The sequence below is a fragment of the Sinocyclocheilus anshuiensis genome, unplaced genomic scaffold, assembly GCF_001515605.1.
Source record: "Sinocyclocheilus anshuiensis isolate Anshui unplaced genomic scaffold, SAMN03320099.WGS_v1.1 scaffold1453, whole genome shotgun sequence".
Classification (NCBI taxonomy): Eukaryota; Metazoa; Chordata; class Actinopteri; order Cypriniformes; family Cyprinidae; genus Sinocyclocheilus; species Sinocyclocheilus anshuiensis.
The window spans coordinates 220209-229639 of NW_015549558.1; the positions used below are offsets into that span (position 1 = coordinate 220209).

General features: G+C 37.3%; 2 protein-coding genes across 2 annotated transcripts in view; both read left to right on the plus strand.

Moving 5' to 3' along the window:
* LOC107657018 (partitioning defective 6 homolog beta-like) overlaps positions 1 to 4287 on the plus strand; it is a 21746-nt gene extending 17459 nt beyond the window's left edge. Inside the window, exon 3 of the mRNA XM_016445001.1 lies at positions 2298 to 4287. Within this exon, the coding sequence (XP_016300487.1) occupies positions 2298 to 3169 (872 nt within the window). The 3' untranslated portion in view covers positions 3170 to 4287. The remainder of the gene's footprint in view (positions 1 to 2297) is intronic.
* Positions 4288 to 8064: 3777 nt separating this feature from the next.
* The window catches only part of LOC107656985 (brefeldin A-inhibited guanine nucleotide-exchange protein 2-like), a 37494-nt gene continuing 36127 nt past the window's right edge, over positions 8065 to 9431 (plus strand). Inside the window, exon 1 of the mRNA XM_016444957.1 lies at positions 8065 to 8430. Coding sequence (XP_016300443.1) covers positions 8265 to 8430 — 166 coding nt within the window. The 5' untranslated portion in view covers positions 8065 to 8264. The remainder of the gene's footprint in view (positions 8431 to 9431) is intronic.

The window sequence follows — 9431 nt, forward strand, 5'->3', positions numbered from 1 at the left end:
GTAGTGTTTTCAGCATCATTACTCCAGTCTTCAGTGTCACATAATCCTTCAGAAATCATTCTGATATGCTGTTTAAAAAACATTTATTATTATCAGTGTTAAGATTCTTTGATGATCAAAGTTTAAAAGAGCAGCATTCTTTTAAAAGTTAATAAAAGTATTAATTTCTTTAAAAAAAACTATATATATATATATATATATGTGTGTGTGTGTGTGTGTGTGTGTGTGTGTTATTTTAAATAATAGTAATTATGAATGACATAAATCAAAAGTCATAAATCAATGTATGACTGACTAATCATCAATCTTAAGTCAACAAATACATGATTTTTTAAAATTTGTATTGTATTGCTCCAGGCCATAATTCAAAAATAGCTGATCGTATCCCGGGCCTGCCTCTAATGATTGTAAGGAGCCCAATGCATGATAGGGGTGTAAAAAGGGCCTGTATGCTTGTGTGTGGACTGTCTCCAACATGTTTGTAATGAGCCATTACGACCGGACTGGTTTCTGTAGCGTCAGGTTTCACAAAGAGCCAGCTGTCCTGCATTCAGGAAGTGAGATGATAGAGGTTTGTGTGTCCGTTAACATGATGCGGTTTCCATATATCAAAAGCTGCTTTTATGCATCCTTTCACTTTTTCTCTTCTCGATCTCTGAGCTAACAGAAGAGCTAGTTTGTGCCTGTTTGAGTGGTCCTCAGGGACTTCCCATGCTGCCCTTCAACTCTGACTATGAAGCCATTGTTACACTTCAATATGGAAGAGTGGAGCAGATAAGGAAGGAAGAGAGGAGAAGAACGCTGGAGGAGATGAAAAAAGACCTCCATACATGCTTGACCGCTCCAGCCAAACTTGCATAGCTGAGACTTGTGTGTGCATGCTGCGTGTTTGTGAATAAACCTCAGCTCTATTAGGTCAGAAAGACATTTTTATGATGTCTGCAGGTATTGATGGCAAGTTGCCAAATGATTGTTAAAATTTCAACACAGGGCTGCATATTCATGTTGAAACAAAACACAAGGACAATCCAGGTAGTTTTCTGGTGGGAACTGGCGGGGGGGGACCTTTGCTCTTACCGAACAATCAATCTTGTGTGTGCGAGTGTGTTTTGACTATATTTGGGCTGAAGTGAAATCTATTCGCATGCTAGATCACACAGCTTCGTCCCTGCTTACATGGTCCTGGTTAAACAAACACAGTGGAGGAAGATACTTTTTGTTTTTGAGTTACAATTCAGGTTTATGGCATAAAAAAATCCACAAAAACATCACAACCCTTGTCTGACATGGATACAAAAGATCAGTAAATAACATACAGATGTTAGTTATAATCTTATAACATGGTGGCTTTTGTTAATAATTACATCTCTTAGGTTAACCATTGTTCATTCGGGTTAATGGGAGTTCAGAAAAATGCATGGTACTGCTTTAAACCCTCTCAGACAGTTCCAGCCTTCACGCACATACATTTATATCCTCTCTCCCTTCCTACTCTATTCTCCTTTTGATCTGAGTATGAATGTCTTGCAGGTGAAAGTCCAGGCTGTGATTAAGCCTCTGAGGAATTCATAAATGGCAGCTGAGAGAAAAAGAGAGAGAGGTTGAAAGGAGGCTTGGGTTTACAGTAGATTACACATTAGCTGAGGGGCGGAGGGAAACTAACAAGCAGGCATTCTCTACTATGGTATCCCCTGCAGGTCTCTCCTTACAAAGCTGTGGGAATAGTCCATCAAGACAAAAAAAAACACACATGAGAAATTGAATATGTGATAAATAATTAAAAAATTATGAACATGCACAAATAATGTACGTTTATATTCACAATGATATGCATGCGTTGTCCAGACACTTTTAGTTATTGCACTATATTGCCCATTTTAATTTATTTTATTTTATTTTATTTTTAAATAAAGTAAAAGCTAACAAAAAATAAAAGTGGTTTAAATTATTTTCATTTATTATTTAAATTAAACATGATCAAAGTGGTTGTTTACATTCACAACAATATGCAGATATTGTACTGCATTTACAAAGCCACTGAAAAGTGTCGATGCCTAGACACTTTTAGTTGTTTTACTATATTACCATTTTATTTTTGTTTAAAAACAAGCAAAAATCAAATATATACAAAATATAGTTTAATTTTTTATTTTATGGTTGAATGACTTGACCATTGTAACCCATCACTAAATAAACTAAACTTGGTTTCTAACCCACAATATTCCTTTAAGTTGCAATGTCTAACACAAGCGTTACATATTTACATTCTCTTTCTCATTCTTCTTCCTTTTGTGCAGAGGAGGCAGATTATTCAGCATTCGGCACGGACACCGTGACCCGTAAGAAGACCCCGGCGGCACTCGCAGCTGTCCTCCTTCGCCCGGACGCCAACAAGAAGAAGCCTCTTATTATCATCAGCCTGCCCAAAGATTTCCGGCCAGTGTCCTCCATCATTGATGTGGACATCCTACCAGAGACACACCGCCGTGTCCGTCTCTACAAACATGGTCAGGAGAAACCACTGGGCTTCTACATTCGCGACGGTTTCAGCGTACGCGTTACACCCCAAGGCCTGGAAAAGGTCCCGGGCATCTTCATCTCCCGCATGGTCCCTGGAGGCCTGGCTGAGAGCACGGGACTGCTGGCCGTCAACGACGAGGTGCTCGAAGTCAACGGCATCGAGGTGAGCGGGAAGTCTTTGGACCAAGTAACGGACATGATGATCGCTAACAGCCACAACCTCATTATAACCGTCAAACCGGCCAATCAGCGCAATAACGTGGTACGCAACAGTGGAAGCGGAGCCACATCCGGCAGCTCAGGACGATCATCTGACAGCAGCACCAGTTTCTACGGTTACTCAACTCCTGGTTCGATGGCGATGACCCCGTCCCATATTATCCAGAACTATGAACCAGATGAGGAGAGCGAGGAGGAGGAGGATCTGGTCATCGAGGCAGACGGAGGGGCTAAACTTATTCTGCAGGCAGGGGCGCGGGCGACAGCCAGCACCAGCATGCCCGCCCTGCCCAGGTACGAGCCCCACCTCGACCTCCGCCCCTCAAATGGTACCATGGCAAGCAGTGCAAGCGTGGGGTCTCTGAATGCCCATGACAGGGGTTTGGAAGGGCGAAATCTAGAGGAGGACGGCACAGTCATTACACTGTAAAGATGCACACGCAGCATATAATCACACACACATGCCAGTACACACTATTGTGTGCCATAGGACTGAAAATGCATGTCTTTATATTTGGTCCAGGACCAAAAGAGAAGGCCAGTCACCACAGCACCTTACAGCACTTCTCTAAAACCGCAGGACCCCAGGTAGTTCCTATCATCAAACCCATGGAGAGCAGCACAGCACCAAAAACAGCTGCTTCTTGAGTAATAATGAACATCCTGAGTCAGTGTGATTGAATGAATGCAGACGGCCGTCAGATACTCGGCACCGTATGAGTCATGACAATCGTTTTATACTTTGACAACCACTCCCTTCCGAGCCACAAGACTCTAGCGTTATCAGAGAACAAAGTACAATGGATTTTATCCATCCTCTGCGTTACCATGGTAACTGAGTCTGAGCTACAGAACTTCAGAAGGAACTGAAATATGCTCTTCATCCATTCCCGTCTGCAACATTAACACTCTCAGCTTCCCGATTTTTTTGTGGTTTTCAGGGGAATTGTGAACCTTTGTGGGGCTCGAGTGAATGTTTAGGATATATTTTCATGTGATCGGACATTTCAGTACGGTTATAGACTGCTGCCTTTGTTAAGATGTCTATTATTATCTCAAATGTTTTTAATCATAGTCAAAAAGACAGATGATTAATGTCATATTTTTCATACTGATATGTTTTATTTGCATCACTTATATTTCCTTATGACAAGGGCTATCATCCTGCTCTTTTTCTAACCTGTGGTTTATTTTACCCATTGATCTTGACTTGATAACCCTTTTTGGGCATTTGGAATACATAATCATTATCTGTAATGTTTCGAAGGAGTGCTCTGATGTGTACATTTGGTTGTTTCATTTATGAAGAGTCTCTCTACTGTGATACTTTTCAATAAGGTTCATTTAGTTTACATTAGTTAAAAGGATAATTTAGCCAAAAGTTCAAAATAATCAAATATCATTTACTCACACTCATGTCATTCTAGACCTGTGTGACTTTCTCTCTTCTATGGAGTATAAAAGAAGAAATTTCCATACATGGAAAGTCAATGGGGTCCAGTGTTTGTTTAGACCCCAGTGATTTTCATTGTATGGGTATATAATGAAATATATTTAAAGATATGCAGTGAGTCATACAGGTTTGGAACAATGTGGTGGTGATGACAGAATAATTTTTTTTTGGGTTGAACTATACATTTAATTCATTAGGTATCATAACTAATTTATAATTATAATTTATAATTTAATAATTTATAATTTATGCATTTAGCTTTTATCCAAAGCGACTTGCAGTGCATTCAGGTTATACATTTTATTTTATTTTTTTACCAGTAACTAACCATTAATAATTACATTATCCATGTTAAAGTTCATTTCTGCATATACTAATATTTACCTTTTTTTATCATTTAAAGTTGTTTAAATAAACATTAGATAATGTATCATGAACAATGAACGATAGTATGTGTATAAATTAACATTAACCTGGATTAATAAAAGCTGTAAAAATGGTTTATTTTGGGTGCATGATACATAATGCATTATTTAATGTTAACAAATTGAACCTTATTTTAAAGTGTTACCTCTAACAAAATAAGTGTTGCTATCGAATTATGGAGAAAACAACCCTTGATTCATAGTGAATTACTATGAATATTGAATATCTACCAAAATATTCAGTATCTTCCCCTCTTACTAAGATTTTTTTTTTTGCGTGTCAGCAGAGTAACAGCCAAACCCTTCAGAAATTATGTAACAGTTAGGTTAGTTTAAGCATTACTATATGGGACAGGCAAAATTTGTTCACTTGGATTTTCTCTTTCTTTTTTCTTTCATCTTGCTGAAATCTATTGTTCAGTCTTGGCAAAAATGCATGCCTAATCATGTTGTCATCTAATTTCCATACCTTCACGACCATTCACTCTCTGTGTATGGTAAAGTGAGTCCTTCCTACTTGAGTGATAATTATTATTATTTTTAAAAATGGCCTCTCATATGAATGACTGGACAAATTAACAAATGTTAAGCTCTTACTTTCAAAGCATTCCTTTAAGTTCATATGACTGTAGATACATTTCTCCCCATTTTGTCATTATGCATACATATCATAATGATATGCATGATGTCACAGCTGTAAGCGTCAATACGAACTTCTGAGATCTCAAAGTACGTGTCAGTGGATACACTGGAAAAGACTGACGGGAGACAGATGTGCCTACGCTCTTACAGTTAGGACCTGCTGTTGGATATTTAGCCAAAGTAGCCTTTCATTATCTCCCCTTTTTCTCACTTTATAATTGCTGATGAGAATTCTAAACACCGGGCATCTGTGAGCAGAGCAGATGTCTGCTCAGTTCCTCTACCCATCACACAGAGCTTTTCATGGCACTTACATTACCAAAACCTGCTGGGAGTAGCACACGAACTGTAGCTGTGATCATAAACACTTCATCCAGATCATTCATTCTTATGGTACAAACCACGTATTGAATGAGTCTTTAGCTGTGTTAATTTATTTTTATATTAACCACTACATACGATTTGGGATTGTAACCACAGAAGTTTTATTTATTTTAAAATAGACTATGTATTTTTACTTGCTTTGTTTTAGCTCGCATAAAAATCTCATGATTTTGATTCTTTCTTTTTTTTCATCTCTACAAAATAGTGTTTTAATTTTTTTCCCACTAGCATCTTTGGTGGGACTTAATGCTCAGACCTTTAGGGGGAATAGAAATATGAAGAATAACTTGCTATTTTCCAAACTGTGAATATCTTTGCATTTCTAAAGGAGACCATATATCTATGAGCACCTGCTTTGAGATACATAGAAATGGGCTTTTTTAAGCATTTTCATTCATGTCAATTTCTCTTTTTGATAATGAGCTTGCCAGATGAATCTTAGGGTATATAGATTTGTACTGAAATTGTCAGTATTTTCTTAGTATATGATGTAAATTTGTTTCACATAATGAAACTTTTAAAAGGATAAATACTATATTAAGACATAGCTGCACATGTATTATAGTCAAATCCTGAATTAAATAAACTAATATGTAGAAAATCACTGATTATGTTCCTTGCTTGGTGTGTTGGTCATGAATTCATTTTATCAGTGATGTGTGTCAGTTTGAAATATACGCTGGAGGATCAGCATTAACTCGATCAGTCAAGTTTATTTGTAAAGAGCTTTTTACAATACATACAAAGCAGCTTTGTCGTTAGGCCCAAATGAACTGCTTTAAAGAAAACATGCTTTAAAATAACATAAGAAGAATGAAGTAGGATAGGTTTAAACAAGAGGCACTGAATGTGTTATGCAACATCTACCTTTGCTAAGTTATTAGAATTAGACATAGACAATTAGATATTTTGTTTGTTTGTTTGTTTGGAGGAACTGACCAAGGACTGTTGTCCAAAAGAACAACTATTTAGCCTCATGTTAAAACATCATTGCAGCCAGTGAAAAAAAAGTTTCAGTGCTACTTTAAAAACTCCAAAGAACTGGAAACTTTGTTTCTTTTTACTTTTACTTTAGCCTTATCATAAATTGAACATTATATATATCAAGTTAGTTTTCTGCCACACCATAGTGCTGAGAGGTGTAGGGCAGCAAAACTCTGGTGTCAGGAGGCCACCCTGTGGTTAAAGCATGGAACAGCAGTCTTCTGCTTCAACAGTGTAGCTTTGTCCAGCTGATCTAACAAATAAGTTTGATTTTCTCATTTTTAATATCTGCCTTTGCACAAGTTAAAATACTCATGGTTTATGAATAATTTTTTTGTAATTTTTGTTTAAAAAAGCACGTCTTTACAAAGCTGGTTAGTGACATTTAAAAAAAAAAAAGTTTTGTACGATAATACTGCAAAACAAAATATACCAACCTATTTGAGCTATTCATATCTGTTTATTAAAAACACAGATGGTACAAGGAAGGTCACATGATGACATAAATGTTATTCTAGATTTTCCTTTCCAGCATGTCTGGTCAGTATATATATAATTTATTGTTTTATATCATTTTAATGTGTTAGTTAACATTATACATTTACAAATATATATACAGGTGCATCTCAATAAATTAGAATGTCGTGGAAAAGTTCATTTATTTCAATAATTCAACTCAAATTGTGAAACTCGTGTATTAAATAAATTCAATGCACACAGACTGAAGTAGTTTAAGTCTTTGGTTCTTTTAATTGTGATGATTTTGGTTCACATTTAATAAAACCCCACCAATTCACTTGTCTCAACAAATTAGAATACTTCATAAGACCAATTAAAAAATACATTTTTAGTGAATTGTTGGCCTTCTGGAAAGTATGTTCATTTACTGTACATGTACTCAATACTTGGTAGGGGCTCCTTTTGCTTTAATTACTGCCGGTATGTCCAAAGTGCATATTAGTAACTATATATATATATATATATATATATATATATATTCCAAATTATTCTGTCCAGCATATATAACTTGATGACAGAGCACACACACACGTGTGTGTGTGTGTGTGTGTGTGCATGATTCCAAATTACTAACTTCATTTATAGACACCTACAACTTTGAGCCAAGTGTATTTACCTATTTTTAATAATAATTAATTATTGAAAATAAAATGTATTAATCATTTTTTATTTATTGGCGTTTCCTTCTAGAGACTTTTTAGAGGTTTTTCACTATGACTATAATAAATTATATACTGGTGATCACACTGTTAAATACTTAAGACCTAAAATGTCCACTGCATGCCTCCAAATATTTTATCCCTTTTTTTTTTTGGAGGACTCCTACACTAACTACCTGAAACCAAACTGCCTACTAAACACATGGCCCATTCGTTTCCACCTCAGCCGAGCCGTGCTCTGAATGTACACATCAGTGTAAGAGCCTGCGGGTCGCGGGTCACGTGACGTGACGTGCGGCCAACATGGCGACGCTGTGCTGAGATAGCAGCGTCCAACTGGCCCCGATTGAACCAGCGACAACATCGGCCCGCTCCTGGTATCCTCACACCCCTGCCAAACCGCAGGGAACGGGCCAGCGATGACGGCCTGACGGACTACTTTAACACGTCAACCGAGAGATGAAAGAACAGGAAGAGCTGGAAACCCATCGACGGCATACGCAGACAGAAAGCCTGAGCACCAAGAGCATGTTTCTGTCTCGAGCGCTGGAGAAAATCCTCGCGGATAAGGAGGTGAAGCGGAGCCAACACATCCAGCTGCGCAAGGCCTGTCAAGTGGCGCTGGGTGAGCTGCTTTTGTTTATTACCTCTCAGGCCTCAAACACACCACTGAGATCCTCCACTGCCCCCCGATATCCTAAATTAAGGTTAAAGTCTGGTTAGCGAGCTATCGTCATTCCAGCGCGAGTCAGTGTCAGGACTCCGTTTGTTTCATTTTGCCTAAAGTTGAAATTGTCATGCTTCCCATCGGCTATATAATGTTACGTTCATATGAATGAGATGTTGGCAGCAGAGTAAACGACTTGTCAGTGTGTCCAGCACCTCCTGTTTTGGTTATAACGAGCTGTTAGCATGTGTTAGCTGGAATCAGCTGCTATCCAACAAGCTACCGCTTTTGTTGCTGTTTTATCGACTTTTGACAGATTGGAGATGTACTGCTCCCTTATTGATTAAAGATCACTCACTGATTTAAAGAATCGATCGGTAGGATGAGTAACATCTTAAAGGAACAGTTCACTCTAAAATTACAAATTGAATTTATTCACACTCAAAGAGTTGTCTTAAACCTGGCTTGATCAGTCACCATTCAATTTCATTGCATAATTTGCCATCCAGTGGCATTAAATGGTGACTCTGAGGCTTTCAGTCTGACATCGGGCCGATTTTTAACTGCTGTTATTAATCGTTGATCCAGAAATTAGAATTCTGTCATAATTTTCCCTCTCATGTATTTCCAAACATGCCATTTTGTTATGTTGAATAAAAAAGATGAATGTTGGTAACTAGGGATGTTAATTTTAACCAGTTAACCGTTAACCGACCGTAAGAATTTTTGACCGATTAATGCAATCAGTTAAACGGTTTAAAAAGTCATTTATTTTTTTATTTTTTTTCAGTAATTTATCAAAATATTTAATAAAGTTTGCTGCATGGTTAAAATACGCTACACAACGCGCATATAAAAAAATTTGTATAAGTCGCATTTTATTATTTCATTCAGAAATAGGCCTAATGCTGACGCGAAATGTTTACAAACATTATAATAAACACTGTAAACATAGCTAG